We start from the raw sequence: 20,424 nt of genomic DNA on the forward strand, positions 1-20,424 counted from the left end.
TCTGCCACAGGTTCTGCAGTTCCCTCTTCGATTTCCTCTTCCGGTTCCTCTTCTTCCATGGGATCCTCTTCAGGCTCCTCGTCGGATTCCTCTAGCCATCCGTTACTCCCCTGATTGGGGAAATACGGATCTCCAGGAAGATGGAACCCAGCCATACTGTCTGCAAGGGGGGGGGGGTATATCAATAAACTATTATTAATCCTAAAATATTTTTAGTTGTTATAAAAATTGGGTTGATGTCCTCCTCTTGTTTAACAAGGGGGTATGCCTTTGGGTTACTGACCATCGTGATTGCCCCAAGGCATGTGATAGTTGTATTCTGAAGAAATGTAGTTGATCAGGCTACATTCATCCCTAATACAACTGTGAACAGTCCTGGCTTAACCGGGATGTCAGGTTTTCCCAATCATCTTCTTTGATTTGTTATTATGTTCATTTTTCTAAGTCGCACAAGTAAGAGTGTTTATTAGTATATTTTATTTGTTTTGTTCAGAGTTATTTAGTCCTTTGCTGGGTTTATAGTTGCATATCAATGTGTGGTTAGATATGCCAGTTCACTATAAACAGAGCTCTGATACCAACCTGTCACACCCCCGAACCAGACGGCGGAAACTTCCGAGGGCTCGCGTGACTTAAATTGAAATATCATCACAATGAATATACATGAAACATAACATAAACATCACCATGCATTAATACATTACAACTGACATTGTTCACATCAAATACATTGTCTAAATATTACATATCCATAGCATAAATTGTTTGAGAGTTTTCAAAACATAACATCCTAACACACTTGGTATTGTTATTCAGCTTATCTGTTACCTGAGAATACAAGTTATTTTGAAAACGTCAACATATATAATGTTGGTGAGTTCATAAGAAGGTTTGATATGAAAATGTTTTGTATAGTTGGTAAAACCCAGAAAATCCGATATTTTCTGAAACGACAATTGTTTATACAATAGATGTGATGATCCATAAGTATATGCGTGAATGATTTCAAAACGTGTAAAAAGGTATGTTTCTCATGATAAATTCTTGCATTATAGTTATTGAAAGTACAAGTGAATGATGTTGTTTCCCCGGAAAACCCGATGTTTTCCGATAAAATAGTATGATCGTTTTGTATTATTGTATCGTCACAACGAATGAATATGATTTCCCATGACTACTTAGATGGTATTGGATCTCTATGTGAGTCGTTATAACCATGCATAATAATGACTAGTTCGTCTGTCTTGGGATTCTAGCGAACGCCGGAATTGATTTTAAGATTTTGTCACCCTAGACTGACCGAGTCTAACTGTAGCGAACAGCTTAGGTGTGGGGGAGTCACCCCCGTATAGATCTATACACAAACTCTCGCTCTCCCTCCAGGAGACTTTGATTATAACTACAGACTACGACCGACACTTATTGGTGTCGCCCGTTATTGCCCACTTAATCCAAATGAAATTGAATAACCTTGATTAACGACCTGATTTTTGTTTACTTGAATAGAAGGTAAGTCTAACAGACGAAGAGAAGAGGATTGTGGGGGCCCTACTAATCACGTATGTTATTTAAGGTTGTCGAGTATACGAAGGACGTGTTAGCCCATTACGCATATGATTTATTTGGACCTTACTAGCAATGTCAATGGGCCACTGAGGCCCAATAGCATGTAAAAGCCATTGAGGGTCCCTTAGACATGTAATTGGGTCACATGAGGCCCAATAAATATGTGTGAATATATCGGACCCAATAAACATGATATTGGGCCACAAAGTCCCAATAGCACGTATAGGTATTTGAGCCCAACTTTTGAATCGAGTAAGTTTTATCGAGGTTGAGTTCGTATTGTTGGTATTCGTGGTATGTTAAATGTTTAACCGTAATAACGAAATATTTTAACGTTTGATTTATAACGAAGTTTTTATTATATATATGTATATATGTATATTTTTAAAACTATGCGTTATAAACTTGCTATTTTTAACCTCAAAAGTTATAGTCGTTTTAATTGGCCCAAAAACATTTAGATTAACCATTGTGACACCTTTTCTATAAAAATGACAGTTTTAGTCCCTTTTTATGAAAATTGACATTTTTGGTCCTTAAACCATTTTTATTGACATTTTACACCCAAACTTTATTTGAATAGAAATTTTTGCCCAAAACTATTGCATTTGTCATTTCCAGCCTTTATTTGTAAAAAGTTTACATTTTTGGCCCCAATTTCGTAAGTTTTACAATTTTGACCCCAAACTCAAAAACTTTGCATTTTTAGTCCAAATTTGGTAATAAACTCATTTTTAACCCCTAAAAAAGTTTGTTTACATTTTAGACCCATAGTTTGTTGAGTTTTCCAACTCAGCCCCTCAAAATCTCATTTTTTCACTACTTTGGGCCCAAAACCCATTAGGCCCACTTTTATGCCCGTTAAGCTAAAATTTATGTTTTTGACCATTTGAAAGGTGTTATTTTCATATAAATCAGCTTTTATACAAATAAACATCTTATAACCCTCATAAAACCGACAATTTACAATTTATACCCAATCTTTGTTATTTTTGCAAAAATGACACTTGTAAGGTTCTTTTGGTTTTGTTTTTCACTTTTTAAACTTAAGGACCCTTTAGATCCATGATGTGTGTTGTTTATTATGTTTTTGTTTATGATTCTTCCACCCTTATTGCTATAGATCTCGAAGTATAACAAATATTACATATTATCACAACCAAAACTACATAAATCACATATAGCATGCAAACACACATACATCATCACATAATACTTGTATTCTCCCCCAAAAAACAAGTAAAAACCGAAAACAAGGGGGTATGAACTCACCTTTGCTTGTTGTTGTCGGTTTTGAAGAAAGAAATGGAAGAGTTTGATCCTAGTAAGCCTTCTTCGGTGGATCTCGAACTTAGAGTTTTCTAGGAGTATGATCATGAGTTTGTGTGAGTTTAGAAGAGATTATTGATGAAATAAAGAGACTAGATTATGGATCCAAGCATCAACTTACTTGGGATGATGATTCTTGTGGAAGAACCTCCTTGAAATGTTCCAAGATCTCGAAAATTTGTGGAGAAGATGAAGCTTTTCTAGAGAGAGTGTGTTTGAAAGAAGTTGATGAAATGTGTGTGTGTGTGTTGTGATCTTCGGCCGTGAGTAATAAGAAGAAGGAGAAGAGAGAGATGAGTGCATGGGAACATGAGATTTGTCTAGTTGTTTGTTGGGTAATCCCATAATTAACCCCTAAACAACAATGAGGTGTCATGGCCATTTATTCATTTCTTTTCCTCTTTTTTTGTTTTCTACTTGGGCCGAGAAGGGGTAAAGGAAAACAATGGTTTGGGCCTTTTGTGCTTGAGTCCATAATATGAGGCCCAGTTTGATGGTTTTCGGCCCATTGGGCCTTTAGAGTAGCTCACGGCCCAATTTTGTACAAAAGAATTGATTTATGGCCCATTAGGGCTAACTAGGTTTGTTATGGCCCAATAAGGCCCAAAAGAGGTAAACCATTTCATTTTAGGCCCATGATGGCCCAAAAGGTTAAGTCTCATGAGAGTGGGTCCAATTAGAGCCCATTTAAGAGTTCTAAGCCCAAAATAGTCAAATTGGAAGCTTATTGGCCCCTTAGGCCCAATAAGGAAATCCTAGTCCATATTGGACTTAAACTGGGATTTCTAGGGTTTCCAACCTTTCGTTGACTATTTGAGTGTTTGTATAGAGTGTTTGATGGATTTTTGTTGTCATTGAATAAGAATCATACATGCTTTCAAGTTTTAGTTACAATGTTATCCTTGTTAAATGTTTACAAAGCATTAGAATTCCTAGTTGTGACAAACAACAACAACAACAACAACAACAACAACAATAATAATAATAATAATAATAATAATAATAATAATAATAATAATAATAATAATAATAATTTAAAAGTACCAGCAAGATACACATTAAATATATTAAGTTAGAAGACAAACAAAAAAACTTCTTCCAACTTAGTGGTTAAAACTCCTCCCTTTGAAGTGAGAGACCTGGGTGCGATTCCCCAAAGCCCCTAATTCTCGTCCCTTTTCCCTTGAAGGCACATGTCAGCGTGCTAACTTGTAATTCCAGTCAGCAATTGCGTCCAATCAAATAAGCGTTGATCGGCTTTTGAAGGTAAAAACCGGTTAGGGAGTAAAAATGAACAAATTAATGCAAGTTTGAGGCAAAAACGAACATAAAATCCAACTTTGGGCAAAACCAACAGAATCCTGAAAACTTAAGGGTTTTTATGACATTAACCCTATGTATTAGACCTAATTAAATCCCTTGAAGAAAGCTGACAAAGGGGAAAAAGTGAAAAGTTTGAGAAACTGTAATAAGTATAACTAACTGATCTAAATTTCTCTATTAACAAACAAAAATATAGAGAAAAGATGAATAGACTTTTGTTGTTTTCTGGGTCACAAGGTTCCAGAAGTGATCATATTCAATCTTCTTAATCAACAACTCATTTTCTCAACAAATATAGAAGATTAAAGCAAGCCAAAAGAGCAATTGACAAAAGTGCTTCATTTTATAGTGTGCCATAAACACATGCTAGTAGTATGCAAAATCTGTATTTTTATCATGAATAAGCCCAAGAACAATCTAAATACAGATGCAAGTCAAAAAATAAATGGAAAATAAGTAACCAAGAGAAACCTTATTAACAATAGAATCATGTCAAAATGCTTCTTGGGTATGAACCAGTAAACCAAATAAATATTCCACCATTTAAAAAAACAATCACGAATTTAATCAACAAAAGTGGCATTAAAAAAAGACAAAACTAGATTATGCAAAAAATTGCATTAAAAAAGGCAAAAAGAGGAAGAAAGAGTGGACGAAGGTGATTCAAATTGAATTTGATTTTTAGGGTTTTCGAAGCATTTTCTACTTATTTCTTACAATTTCTTCACTTTTCTTTTTATTTTCTTATTGTTTGTACATATTTTTTGAGTTTCCTTTTGATTTCTTACTGCAAAACTAAATCCCATTAACAGAATTAAATGCCATTTTAAGAGGAGAGAAAGATCAGGGAATGCAATTCAATTTACCATTTCAAATTTGTTAAGTGAATTTGAATTACAAAATTTGAATATCCTTGGAAAAGATCGAGGATATAGAATGAGGAGATAGTAATAATCTAAATTTAAAGTACGTTAGTTTGGTAACATTGATTAATTGAAACCATTTGAGTGGGAAAAATAAAATAGGAATGAGAAAACGACATACTAGTTTTAAAGGCATTAAGGGTACATTAAGGAAATGACTTATACACAATGTTTTTGAAATTGATTTGAACCGGCCGGTCGAACCGATTGGACCGGGAATCGAGGGAGGAAGCGGTTCAATTATTATCGGTTTTACGTTGATTTTTGAACCGGACGGTTCTTAGAAAAAACCGGTTGAACCGGCCAAAATAAACCAGTTGAATCGGTTAAACCGAATTAAAATATATGGAAAATAACCATTTGCATAATAAACTTTTGTGATTTCTTTCAAATCTATTTAGTTTTCTCTAAATAAAAACATATGGTAAATGTTATAAAGTTTATTTTAATATGTTTGTATTTATCTAAAACTATATTTTGTTTCGGTATTATAGTTTATTTTCTTTTTGATGTATAAGAATTGATGTAAAACACTAAAACTTATGATTATATGTTATTTTAATATATTTGGATTGATCTTACAACTTATTTTTATGTGTATTTTTAATGTTTGAACTTGTAAACGTCAAATTCATTATTTACTGTGTATGTATGTGTAAGAAAATAGAAAAAAAAATGAAAGTTATAAAAACCGGTTAACCTGGTTAAAGAGGAAATCGGTCACCATATATGATTCAACTAAAAAACTGATTTTTAAAACATTACATATACACATTAATATGGTAGAAATAATATATTAAATACATGAAAGGTATAAAGGTAAAATCATTTTTGTCTGAAAAAAAAAGAGCCATGCGAAGAAAAATGATCTTTTTTTTATTAATATAGGTAGAGCAGTGAGTTTTATGGCGACAAATTTGCAAAAATGGTCCCTATGGTTGGCAATTTTATGTGCTTTTGGTCTAAAATGAAATGTTTGTTCACCACTTGTCTAAATTGGATATTTCTATTTTTTTGGTCCTTATCTACTTAAAAATACCATCAGGCCATTAATTTGTTTTTCCATTTGTTTGTTATCTATTTTTATTCAAAATAAAAAAAAATGCACCACCATCCCGTTCACTCTCTCTTACACACATACACATTTGTTCACCACTGGTCCAAAATTGAATATTTCTATTGTTTTTGGTCCTTATCTACTTAAAAAGACCATTATGCCATTATAATTTGTTTTTCCATTTGTTTGTTATCTATTTTTATTTAAAAAAAAAAAAATACGCACCACCATCCCGTTCACTCTCTCTTACACACATACATCTCTCTCTCTCTCTCTCTCTCTCTCTCTCTCTCTCTCTCTTTCTCTTTTTTTTTTCTCTCTCTCTATCACACACACACACATAGCTCCTCCACCCCTCTCTCATTTCTTTCTATCTCTCAGGAAAACACATAAACACCCCAAGTGTCACCACTATTCACTAGCACCATCCAACGCCCCAATCTATAGATTTTTATGCCACAAATCAGCAGATGCCGCCTAGAAACCTTCACACGCCACCAATATGTTTATACGGCGACGACTTCCTTCTACACCATAGCTCCGGTGGAAGGAAGGGATAATGGTGGTGACGGAGAAGTCGACATAGGTCGCGTGTCATCACCGTGTTACTGCATCCATCATCCCCTCCACTGTTCTCCTCTGGTTCTCATTCTGTTATATCTTATGACCACTCATCGAAACCTAGCTTCCAATGGAGGACAGTGGCAGAGCTTCTCTAAAATCCCCCTCTTTAAAGCCACCGTCAACATTATCCACCATTTGAGCTTTTTCGAAGTCCTCCTGAACCTGTTTTTGAAAATTAGGGCTTGCGTCTGATCGTTCTTCTCTTCCTCTACAGGGGGCTCCATCTCGTTCACCTTCTCAAGTTAATTTTCGGTGCTCTACTGTGTTTGATTGAACTTCTGCACAATGGATCTGACCACCACCATCGTTGTCGCATACCGTCACCACAAGGAAACTCTAGCCCTAAAAAATGTAGATCGGAACCACTGACGAAGGAAGAAGGTTTGCGTTGGTGGTGTTTTGTGGAGACGAAGAAATAAGGATGGTTCCGATTGTGGTGTTTTCTGGTTTTCGTGATGAGAATAGTGGTGTTCGAGGAGGAAAACGTGTGGTCCATACGTGGTTCTTAGTTAAATTTTTGGAAGCAATCTTCAAAATCCCCAAATCAAAATCGAGTGGTAGTGTTTGGAGAACGTATTCCAGGAGAGAGAGAGAGAGAGAGAGAGAGAGAGAGAGAGAGAGAGAGAGAGAGAGAGAGAGGTGTTACTTTATATTTTTTTAATTTATTTATTAATGAAAATAGTAATAAAAAATAAAAAATATAAAAAGACATATTCGTCATTTCATGTTGGGTTTGAACCAAAAACACATAACATTACGAACTATATGGACAAAAACCGCATAAGATATTTGAAATTGAACCATTAATACACAATCGATTTTTTTTTTTTATACGAAAAACATATAATTTTTAAACCATATAAACGCGATTTTATCTTTCATGGCAAATAATGATTTCCCGCCAACCCATATAGCATTCCCGCTATATTTCAGACGTCACCACATTTTTTGTAGTCACTCCCGCCGCATTTTCACTCTTCTTTAGGCGCCTCCCACCACTGTCCGATTTGGAGGAAAACCCTAACGCCGTAAAAACATTAGCTCAGAAGAAGATAGGCGATGGAAGCAGGTCTCAGATCTCGGAAGAGGAAGCATCAGTCATCGATATCTGATGGCATTTTCACCCGAAGCAAGTCACAGGTCTATGTTCACCGACACAGATCCGGATACGCTCGACCCGACTCCGTTCGAAACAGTAACCCTCTCTTGTCGCTTGAAGGGACAACAAGGGCACTTACAAAGCAAGAACCATGGGGATTCACGGCTGATCACGTTACAAGTGGAGTCGCAGTCAAGGATCTTCGCGCGAGGAGGGTGTTTTCTCCTACAACGATTACAGACGAGGTTTTGAGTTCTGGAAACGTCGATTTGAAAGCTGACATGGGCTTTCAGAAGACGTATGATGGAAACCCTAACCCTAACATGTCTTCTCTTGAAGGCGATGCTGGTCATGGTGATTTGGGGGTTTCTAGCTCTGTTGCCATCGATCCGAAACCTACATCGGAAAATACAGTGGATTATTTTCTGGTTAGTGAGAACAATGTCATGGAAGCTGATCCTGAAAGCGATGCTGGTCATGGTAATTTGGGGCTTTCTAGCTCTGTAGCCTTCGATCGGAAATCTAGCTCGGAAAATATCGTGGATTCTTCTCTGGTCAATGAGAACAATGTCACTGAAGCTGATGAGTTTGTTGAGATGACACCAAGAGTAGCAGATTCTGAGCAAAACAAGGGGGCTGGAGAAAAGAATGGTATCATTTCTGCTACAAACGAAATCAGAGATACCCAAGGTTCTATGATTAAGAGCCAATATTCGGTAAGATACGATTAACTTATTCGATTTCCTGTATCTACTGCTTCTTCAGTTCCTTGAAAACTGCAAATTCGTTACGCATTTGTCAAATTTCAGGTTTACATCAGACTGATGATGTTCATTATACGTTGACTAACTATGTACTGATGATTTTTTTACGGAATCAAATGATAGGTGACAAATCCGCGTAGCAAGAAGAAGGTCTTCATAAGTTCGAAGTCATTCAGCTATAGAAGGTTGCTCCCTTATTTAACGGAGCTAGGGACAGATGGTACATATCAACTCAATCGCTTCTATTCATTTTTATACATACCCATCTCATGGATTACAATTTACACCTCTAGCTTCTGCTAATTCTTGATTTTTGTTGACAGATTCTCCAAATTTTGAGATAGTAGAGGCGACATTACCTAAAGTTCAGAAATCAAGTAACATGGTTCCCAATAAAGACCAGGAGGTTGATACTGCACCAACTAATAACAAATCAGGATTGTCTGATGCGATTCAGAAAAGTCATGAAGACGCTTTTAATGAAACAATGGAGGAGTGCCTACAGATGACACCACCGGATTCAGACATCTATAATAAACCCAATCTTGATAAAACTCCTGAAGTGCTTCAAAAGACAGCAGATGCTGACACTGTAAAAAATTTCAGCAATGAAAACAATGATTCTGTCTCATCGTCCAATCTGGTAATCTTCACCCTTCCTTGCTCTAATATGGCAACTTTCACTCTTTAAGTATCATGAATTCTGATGTGGATTTTTTATTTTTTATTAGGTACTCAAATCATGTTCCAGGATGAAGATGCTGCAAACTCCAACATCCTTTAGTCACAGAAGATTGCTTCCATTCTTGATGAGTGTTTCAGGAGATGATTCAGGTAATACTTCACTTACGTTAGTTTCATTTCTTACAAAATCTTTGCAATCCAGGTTGCTAATTTAGCTTAACTTTTTTTTTTGGGCTTTCTGAATAGGTGTTTCAAAAAGCAACCAGCTTTCAAAACCTGAGAACACTTCAGAGCAAAACCAACAACCACCAACACCATCTTTGATTAATCAGAGTATTATTGTGGATGAATCTCAAACCACTGCAGATGAGAAATCAGATTCTCCTACTTCTACTCTGAATCCAATTGAAACATCATTTGAAAGTACAACAACAGTTGCTCAAGTTTCAAATGACAATCTTGTGGATACTCATGGACCAGATACAAAGTTGACCGAGTCAACTTCACATTCAGACATGAAGTTACAAGCTGAAGCTGACACTTTGATGAAGCTGGAACAGGAATCACCTATTAAAGATCTGAAATTAGTTGAAGTAACAACTTCTAATCTAGAAATTGTGCCAAGTGTTGATACAAATGACAATCAGAAGGCAGTTAATGGAAGCACACATGAATCTTTATTGCAGATTGCACCACTAAATACTCCCTTAATTAATCGTGATATTTCTAAAAATGGGATTTTGAAAAGAACCCCAAGAGGATGCAGAGGGATCTGCAACTGTTTGAATTGCACTTCTTTTCGTCTTCATGCTGAAAGATCATTTGAGTTTTCAAGAAACCAAATGCATGATGCTGAAGAGGTTGCATTGGAGCTCATCAATGACATGAATTCTCTCAGGAACATTCTGGAAAGAACTGGTGGTGATTCTAATGAGGTATTACATCATCTTTTCAAGACTCCTTTCATTCATTTGTTTGTTACATCATTCCATTTAACATTATACTTTCAACTTCTTTGTTATTAGGTGAAAGAAGTGTGTGAAAAGTCATTGTATAAGGAAGAAGTAGCAAGGGCAAGATTGGCACAAATGAATGAGGATCTAAGTTTTCATTGCAGAAGCATGGTGAGTTAAAATATTAAATTTTATTTATTTTGGAGATCTGTGATTAAAAACTAAAATGGGGAAGTTGGTTTTTGTGATGTGACAGACTTTGTTGAGGCCAAAGGTGACATTTGCGAATAAGATTGAAGAAAAAGTTATTTCAGACAAGAAAATGAGAAAGGGTGAGAGGTGAATTGTTGTGTTCTTTGATGATTACAGGAAATGAATTTGGATTTGTAAGTTGTAAGCAGAAGAGTCGTCTTCTACATTTTATGTGATACACAGAATGTTTCAAGTTTAGTTTTGGATTGCAATCATTTTTGTTATTTCCTTTTTGTTTTATACAGGCTTTTTTACTTTATAAAATACGCTTATATAGTAAGAAATTATGTTTATAATTATTTAAAAAATTGTTGCTTATATAGTAAGAAATTATGTTTATAATTACTTAAAAAGTTGTTAACGTAGACTTGTCATTTGTTTACAAATATTAATAAATACTTATTTTTTAAAACTATTTGCTTTTTATTTTACAAACCAAAACCTATTTAAAATTCAAAATAAATTCGGTTTATGTAAAATTCAATAAAAATAGTGAATATTCGAACCTTTTTGCTCTAGGTGGACATAGGTGGTGTGAAATAATTTAAGAGTAGCTTGTTATATTTGCCATTTCAAAAAACCCATGAGTTTTATGACAGTAGAACCTCAGGCCCATGTTGCTTCCAACCCAAAAATACCAACCTCCTGATCAGTCTCAACAGACTGGGCTTTGGCCCAGTTCAGTCGACAAACCCATGACCCTGCCAGGCTGCCACAACTTTTTAATGCGTTCTCTTTGAAATTTGAATGATTTAAGGAGGATGGGTACGTATCATGTCCATGATAATTGATAACGCATGTATACTACGAATTTCTATGAGCCTCATTTTATTTGTTGGAAATGGGTGCACTATTGATAGGCTGGTCCAACTTGATTTGAGGTCCGAAGATAACAAAAAAAATGAGGTCTTACATTAAATTTTTTTAGTAAAGGAGGTGCTTTTTTGTTTTTTAAATGGGCAGTATTAAAAATTTATCATTCTATTGTTTTTGTAACAATACTAGTTCGGTTTTTTGTTTTTTACTTTTTTATTCTCACCACCAAATAAATGTTTCTAGACAACATGTTATTATTTTAAAGTTTTAAAACAATGAGAAAAAAACAAGTAAAGAAAACAAAAACACTTAGTTGTGAACTTGTGATGTTGAATTGTTTTCGAACAACAAAGATAACAATTTTTGAATCGTTTTCTAGGCTCCATAATCAAGGGTTTCAAAACTTGTGATATTGAAGTTTCAAGTTATCTCCATAAAATTAGAAAGAAAACACATAAATTAACTTTTTTTTAATCAAAAAACTAACTTAAAAGAAGTGAAGATCGATAACATAATCTTACAATTTAGACGAGACCATGTGTGAAACTAGATTATCAAAATCAATGTATCGAGAAAGACTGAAAGTAGAAATAAAAAAAGATACTAAAATCAGAAATCAGAAGGTTACGTGAAAAAACTAAAATCGATTCTTTTGTTATTGTTGAAAAAAAAAATAGAATTGATTCATATAGTCCTTCGATCGATGGTTGTAAGAGACTTAATGCGATGATTATGCCAAAAGAATCGCACTGTTAGTATTCATTACTAATTTTGTTTTGGCTTCATTTTCTTTCCTTTTTCCGTTCAGTTTTTCTTGTTCTATACTAACATAATAAGGTATATAAAAATGGGTCCCAAATTTTTTGGAGGCCCTGGACCATCGCTCAAGCTGCCCCACCTATTAGCACGACCCACCCTGACTAATGAGTTTGACATTTTTAATTTTATTGTTAAGAATTACAGGAGCTAGTAACCTCTATCCAATGTGACAACACCGATCCTCTTTAAAATGTTCCATCACCACCTCACTTATTATTTTTTTTGTCTTCAAGCTGGTCTCTTTGGCATCAACGACTCGAACACCCTCGTAATCAAGTCTTTAAATCGCCCTATTTCTAAAATTTCATTTTGTACAATAAAGACATCCAATGTGTTATTTTATGAACATGTCCTATTAAGCTATGCATGTGTTGAGTAGAAATGCTAATCTCTTAAAGTTTAGAAGAGTAAAGAATTGACTATACAATCTCTCTATTCTAATAAATGAATAAGTTTATTATACTATTGACAAGTGTTACTATATTATAAATCCTCATTAATATTATATGTCACCTATGATGCCACATGTCAACCTATTAATTCTTTATTTTAACTCTTAAATTTTAAATTTCCCACTCTAATTACATTAAATTAATAATTGATTCTTAATTTCAAATTTCAAATTTCAAATTTTGAATTTTAAATTTCACATTCCAATTATATTAAATTAACAACATTAGAATAAAAAAAATTAAATTTATTAGAAATTAAATTAATATATGTGGTGATATAATTTTCTGTATTTATTTAAATCAACGATTATAATTTTATATAACTAAAAGAATATCTCTTAATTAATAATTTATTTGAAATAATTTATTTAAAATAATTTATTTGAAATAATTGATTAATAATTTTAAGTTTTTACTATGAAAGTTTAATTAATTTTATAACCGTGGTTCTCACGGGTTATAAACTAGTCTACTCTAATAAATGAAAGTTTTTATGCCACTTGTCACACTTAATTTGTCAAATGTCATTTTGTAGTTATTTTGAATTAATTTTTATTCCACATGTCATTTTATGGTTTTTCTATTTTATTAATTCCATATAGTATTTAAATAAATGCAATAATAAATGTATATTAATTTCCTTAATGAACTTTCCTTTTAATTTCAAAATTACTAAATTAAAATTTCATTAATTTCCTTTATTTATTTATCTAAATTATTTGTTTAAATTATAGAAAAAAACACTTTAATTTTTATAATTCAATATTTTTTTCATTTTTCTTATAAATTTAAACTTCTGAAATGTTTAGAATTTTATATTTATTTTTTTCTTTTAAATAAACCCACGTAATACATGAGTCTCATACTTAGTCCGATCACTAATAAGATCTTACGATCCTAGTCTAGATCCTAAGATCCCAATAAGAAACTTGCTTCAAAATCAGTCCTAAAGACTTTGTGATTGCTTTTCATCTTACATAATCTTAAGATTGTAAGATGTTAAAGTCAAAATTGAGATCTTAAACAACCATGTTTTTAACCCTCCCTACTACTCCATTTCAAAACATTTTCCATATATATATATATATATATATATATATATATATATATATATATTTTGAATGATTAATCAAGTATAATATGAGTTATGCCAATTGATAATTAAAGATGATACTTTTATTAAATTATAATTAATAACTATTACGGATTCAAACAATATCATTATCTGTTAATCAAAATATATATAGTGCATCATAACTAAGTGCATACTCATCATCATAAACAAAACTAAAATGGAAACTTTATTTCAAATACTAGTAGTACATATATCTCACATTTCCATAAACTAAAAATTCAAGATCTTTATTCTTATGGTTGAAAATTCAAATCCATATATCTGAAGTGCAATCACCACCTGGATACCTCATTTCATGAGCCAAACAAGCCCCATCTGGTTCATCCCCAAAGTCAACATAGAAATTAGGGTTTATACAAAGTCCACCTTTCTCAGTCTCCACATCAATCTGTAACATGTGAGATCCTTTCTCCACCACCTCTGGATAAAACTGCTTGTCCCATTTGCTAAATAATGAATTTGTAACATATAATCGCTTCCCATCTAAGCTCAGTTGAATCATCTGTGGGCCCCCAATCAATCGGTGTCCCTATATAAAATCAAACAATCATAATCCAATTCCATTCCACAAAACAATGGAATCAACAATTCCAATTCCAATTCCATACCTTGATCTCCGGAATCTCAACCTGGTAAGTTGTACCATCTTCATTTTCAGCAACAACCGCGCTTCCTTTCTGAAACAACCCACCTACCCAAACTTGACCCACCAAAACCGGATTCTTGGGGTCCACAATGTTATATTGTCGAATATCTCCATGTAACCAATTCACAAAGTAAAGGAATCGATCATCAAGAGAAATTAAAAAATCCGTTATAAGCCCTGGCATTTCTGGTAAAATCCAGTTTTGGACCTTCACTGGTTTCACCTTAATCACCACCTAAATTCACCAATCCACACAATGATTAAAAAAAAAAAAAAACAAAACACATCATGAAATGGAATTTCACATTCCGATTCAAATTTTTACCTCATGGCTCCATGATCCATCTGAAGTCTTGAAAAACCGCACCATGTTGCTGCTTAATGCACATCCAACAAACCCTGTGTCTTTACTCGGGTCATGCAAGAACCTTATCTGTTTGATAATTGATAATTTAACCAATGTGGATTCATGAAGATGAACATTTTTTTTTTTTTTTATTCAAAGTTTCTGGAGCTTACCTCTAATGGCAGAAGTCCATCAGGGCCTAAATCAATTGTTTGTTTTAGTTCACCATCTGGCCAGTTATAGACATGTAAATGTCGACCATATAAACCATCTGATACATCTTGAAGGTTGAATCCCTTAGTGAAAGCAGCAGGAGCTCCCCATGATGTACTGATCATGGTATTATGTCGAGGTTGGTACCAATAATCATACCCAAACAATGGACTATGTCCGGGTTTTTCCCATCTGGAATTTAATCAGTATCAGTCAGTACAAATGAGCCCTACATATGCAGGTTTAAACTGTGTAAATGTGGTGCTTACCTTCCTTTGACATTGAAATCCGAGTCAAGAAGAAGAAACCCGTTTCCTTCTGCTTTTCCATCTTTGTCTCCAAGACAAGAAACCATTATGTCGCCAGAAGCAAGACAATGAGCAGTGTGGGGATATGCGAGACCGGTTTTGCTTGAGATCTCATTAGGCTCGACTGCTTTATGGAAGGTGGGAGCTCGTGGATTCTTTTGTGTGTCAATGGCGTATATCCGACCAGATCTGGAAAAATGAAATAGAAACTTTTTAGCAATTGAAGTTAAATTCACAGCTGAAAAGTAAATAAACAGGTGTCGTGTTGGGAGTTGCAGAGATGTACACAAGCGCCGGCAGAACAAGGAAACGACGGGAAGTGTTTGAATCGTTGTAGCAAGAACTGCAAGCGTTCCAACCGGAATGATGCAATTCGTCGCCTAAATTAGGCATCGGCAGCCGGTGGATGACTTGCGAGTAGGTTTCCGACGTTGGATCGACATCCACTGTTCCCAGGAAATCTGGTTTTTCCTTTCCTGTTCCTATTTATAAACAAAGAAAGGTATTCTCAAATTACAAACAACTACTAGGGTTTTGTTCCCCAAAATATCAGTTAACAGGGTCGAGATCAATCTCGATTCTTCAATTTCCAATCATGTTAGCATAATCGATAATTCACATCATAACATGATAAATCTTATCAGAACTAGTAAAGACCGATCAATCAACACACACTCAAACATGTACGTAGATACAAAATTTGTAGTTCTTCCTCGAAGCAAAGTAACGGACTTCGGATTCAAGTCTTACCGGAACATAGAACTCAAAACTGAAGTTAACATAAATCAGATCGGAGAAGATGGGGGTAGAGATAAGTAGATACCGGTGTAGACGCAAGTGACGTAGATGATAGATTCTCTAGGACCAGCCATGGCGTCAAGCGGTGTGGCATAACCAGGTCCTTTCTTGCAGCAGCTCTGGTCCGGCACCGGAGTATCACCGATCGAAGCATGTTGGGGAGTCACAACTTCCGTACCCATCTTCTTTCTTTCTCTCTCAATCGACTGTAAATCACTTATGTAGCACTACTACTAGCTGAAACTTTAAATACATATAGAGGAAAATGGGAGATTGGTGGGAGGTGGCAGATACATCCTCATTTCACGTGAGTCAATTTGGATGTATCTCAAGACTTAACATAGAGTATGGGATTATATTTGTTTTTTACCTCCTCCAACTTCATGTGACTTGCATTATTAGCCCTTTACATAGTATTAATATATTCACAATTTCACATGGAGTATGGATTTATATTTGTTTTTACATCCTTTACGTAATTTAGTTTTTATTATGTATTTTTAATAAAAGTTATATTTATGGGTTTTTTTTCACATTAAATAAAATAGCTGAATACCAAATAATTTGTTTGAATAAGACTAAATGATCGATTTATATTTATATTGTGAAAAATAAATTACATAATTTCTTATTTATCAATTTTAATGTTAACAAAATTAAAAGAAGCCGGTAGATTATGTAAAGAATAAAGAGTCATCTAATCTACTTCTACATCCACTGATAAATAAAACCTAAAAATGACACGTGTCAGTTTTTTAGAATTTCTTTTTGACACATGTCATTTTTCTATGATTTTTATTATTTTCTTTTTTTGGTAACAAATCAAATTCAATTTAAAATTTGAAAATACAAAATCATATCCTAATAATATTATTATGTTTAACAAATTAATTATTAATTACTTACAATCGATAATATATTAGTTTTTTTTTTGATATTTATTATTTTTTTATCTATATAAATTTTTTAAATATACCCACCATGATTTCCACGGGTTATAACCTAGTTATCCATATTAAATGTTTCAATTAGTAAGTTTGTTAAAAAAAATAATAATTCCATAATAACAAAATTATATGAACATATTAGGAAACTCCACATGTGTTTATGGTAAGACCCTCCAATTAAGTTATGGGTTGGGGTAAGAGACTGCTCAATTGCACTCCGAATGGGAGTTTTCAAAATATCAGGGGGATAAAATTCATTTAAGTAAAATTAAAGGGGGGTTAAAGTACTAAACTCTAGAAAGGATTATCAGTATGTACGAGGACGTATTAGTGGGCACAATTGGAAAGCCATGTACATAAATAATTCTGCTTTTTTGTGGATGGCAAAGTTTACGTGGGCTTCACTTGAATATTCTAATAAAACGGCTGTGATTGCCACGCACCTGGCTTTCCTGACACATTATCATCAATATTTTTCGTTATTTTTACTCATATTAAAGCACAAAAAAGATTCTAATAAACGGCCTTGATTCTATGATTCCACTATCCTACAAGAATAATTGTTTGGATATACTTAAAAAACAATGTTAATTACTATTTAAAAATCCAAAATATTCGTAGCGATAAAATCCAGATGTTGCTAAACGATGTATTTAACAGGTATAGTAATTTAGTTTAAAATAAAATTATAAATACGATGGTAATTATTTATTCATCATATCACTTTAATGCATTTGTAAAACGATGCTACACTGATCTTGACTGGGCTTTTCGAATGGAGCATAGTGTCTGAAGACAAAACAAGAGGGTTACGGAAAAAAACTTTTTATTATTGAGATGTTCTTGATAATGTCTTTTTGATGCCTAGTTAGAGCTTGAAGATGTTTTATAGTTGTATACAGACAAAATTGCAAAAAATGGTCTCTGTGGTTGGCAAAATTCTGTAGTTTTGGTCCAAAACGAAATGTTAGTGCACCACTGGTCCAATTTTAGATACCTTGTGTGATTTTGGTCCCTATAGTAGGCATTCTTGTGTATAGTTGGCATTCTTGTGTGTTTTTAGTCCTGACCCAACCTAAAATGACGAATATGCCCTTTAATAATTCTTTTTTTTATTTATTTTTAACATTTTATTATTATTTTCATTAAAAAATAAAAAGAAAATAACACCTCTCTCTCTCTCTCTCTCTCTCTCTCTCTCTCTCTCTCTCTCTCGTATCTAACTTCATACAACATTACAACCTACTCCCTCAAGTTCTTGATTCACCGACGATCAGTGACTACCGGCCCTCCTCCGCCTTGCTCCGGTCACACTCCACCACATCCTACTGCCCAACACCACCCACTGCCGCTACTATTTTGGTCAACCAAGCCCACCCCTGAACATCTCCACCACCATCCACCGTTGCTACTGTTTCTCTTCCTCGTCAATCACCATTAGACTAGAAAGACGGAAGCAGCAGAACTGCTATGCAACCACCACTCGTCGCCGCTACTGTGGTGGGCAGTCCCCACCATCACCGGTGCCACCCCTCGCATACCTCACATCCTCCGTTCGAGCACCACTGCCGAAAGCCCTCCCCTGCACGACTGTTGCTGCTTAAATTGCTCTCTCGGAAACGCCTTTCGTCCATCCACTTTGTAGATCACACCAACCACCACATCATCTCTTCCTCACCGACTATCGGTTCAAGGGCAAGCTGGAAGGGTAATGGAGAGAAAACTAAACCAAAATCAATAACAAAACTCAAATCGGTTTCTAGATAATCAAAGTGGTGGATCTAATGAAGTCTAAGGAAGAAAGAAGTGGAAACAAGATCGGGAACCAAATCGCAGTTTGCATCTGGTGGTGGCTGACGATTTGATGGCGGAGAAGTGGGAAATCAAACATGTTTGCATCTTCTATTTTTATACACATGTTGTGGATCGATCCACTGAAATCGTCTAGCTGTTTGGATCTTGAATTGGACATCTTGAGCTCTTCACCTCCTCACTTCTTAGATCTAGAAGATGAGAACCCATGAGTGAAGATCAATAAAGCGTTTTGAACAAACACAAACACGATTTGGGTTCTGAAATCATATGCGTGTATGTGTGTTTGTCCTTGTGTCTAGCTTGTTTCTAGAAATCAAGATCGTTTGCAAATATGTTCATCTTGTGTGTGTGTTTCTGTTAATGTTGTTGCAGAAATCAAAAACCCTGGAAATCACGAAGAAGATAAAGGGGTAGAAGATGATGATTTGTATTCTTCACAAGAGAGAGAGGGCCATTCTCTAATTTTTAATTACTTAAAATCATTAAAATTTATATAAAAATAAGAAAAACAAATATAAAGGTTAGAATTGTCTTTTTAAGTGGATAGGGACCAAAATCACTAAAAAGATCCAATTTTGGACTAGTGGTGCACCAACATTTCGTTTTGGACCAAAAGCACAGAATTTTGACAACCACAGGACCATTTTTGCAATTTTGTCTTGTATATAAGGCTGAGCAGAGTGGAATCTCTAAGCTTGCTCGCCATCGGTCGCTACCCATTTGCCTCGCCGAAACGAGATGAGAGAGAAGGCTTGTGTGGCTTGTGATTGGATGAAAAGGATTTGACCGGATTGCTTTGAATCAATTGAGATGTAATAAATTGACATAAATAAATTACTAGCTTTTGACCGGATTTGACTTGGCATACCAGCTTTTGAATTGACATAAATAAATTGCTTACATTTATTTTACCAGCTTGTAATAAATTGACATAAATTATTTTACAACTTACATTAAAAAAAACGCGTGTATATATATAGGGTGAAGTTCAATAGAGAACCATAATTAACCAAGGAACCAATGAACCAATCGTGAGCGTCGGAAATCATAACGATCAACGGCTAAGGAAATAGATGTACACTTTTACATTAGACGCACACACACCGGATTATACCAAAAAATCCACCCTTTACAAAAAAACTCACAACTTTTTTTTGTTTAAATTTTTTTTAGGTCATGTTTTTTATCAAAAAAAAAAAAACCGAATATACCGTTGTTCACGATTTTTCGTCCTCTTTCCATAGAGATCCATGATAATATATAAAAAACGAATTTTTTTTTCGAAAAAAACCCATTTCATTCTCTTTGATGAAAAAAGTTAAGGTCTATTTTTTTATAAAAAAAAATTAATAAATATATCAAAATTCATATTTTTTGTACTTTTTAAACATAGATTCATATTCATGTTAAAAAAAAAACGATATTTCAGTTCAGATTCACATTGTGAACCTGTTCAGATCATATTGTAAACCTGTTCAGATTCACATTGTGAACCTCCTCAGATTCACAGTGTGCATAATAATAAGTCAGATTCACAGTGTGAATGAACTGATCA

The 20,424-nt window shown here is 34.2% G+C and overlaps 2 protein-coding genes across 2 annotated transcripts; one reads left to right on the forward strand and one right to left on the reverse strand.

The window, feature by feature from the left end:
* The first annotated feature begins 7,760 nt into the window (after window positions 1-7,760).
* LOC145122591 (uncharacterized) lies at window positions 7,761-10,814 on the forward strand. Its single transcript, XM_079058169.1, has 7 exons — window positions 7,761-8,637; window positions 8,809-8,905; window positions 9,009-9,328; window positions 9,417-9,519; window positions 9,616-10,304; window positions 10,395-10,493; window positions 10,579-10,814. Exons 1-7 carry the CDS (start codon window positions 7,882-7,884, stop codon window positions 10,663-10,665), a joined length of 2,151 nt encoding a protein of 716 aa, XP_078914295.1. The 5' UTR covers window positions 7,761-7,881; the 3' UTR covers window positions 10,666-10,814.
* A 3,125-nt stretch (window positions 10,815-13,939) lies between these two features.
* On the reverse strand, window positions 13,940-16,409 carry LOC145119585 (selenium-binding protein 1-like). Its single transcript, XM_079055260.1, has 7 exons — window positions 16,133-16,409; window positions 15,596-15,791; window positions 15,271-15,498; window positions 14,962-15,193; window positions 14,768-14,875; window positions 14,405-14,677; window positions 13,940-14,325 (listed from the first exon to the last, which is right to left on the reverse strand). Exons 1-7 carry the CDS (start codon window positions 16,287-16,289, stop codon window positions 14,044-14,046), a joined length of 1,476 nt encoding a protein of 491 aa, XP_078911386.1. The 5' UTR covers window positions 16,290-16,409; the 3' UTR covers window positions 13,940-14,043.
* Window positions 16,410-20,424: the final 4,015 nt, after the last annotated feature.

Source organism: Lactuca virosa, chromosome 6 (assembly GCF_052849685.1).
Source record: "Lactuca virosa cultivar CGN04683 chromosome 6, Lactuca_virosa_CGN04683_v6, whole genome shotgun sequence".
NCBI classification, from domain to species: Eukaryota; Viridiplantae; Streptophyta; class Magnoliopsida; order Asterales; family Asteraceae; genus Lactuca; species Lactuca virosa.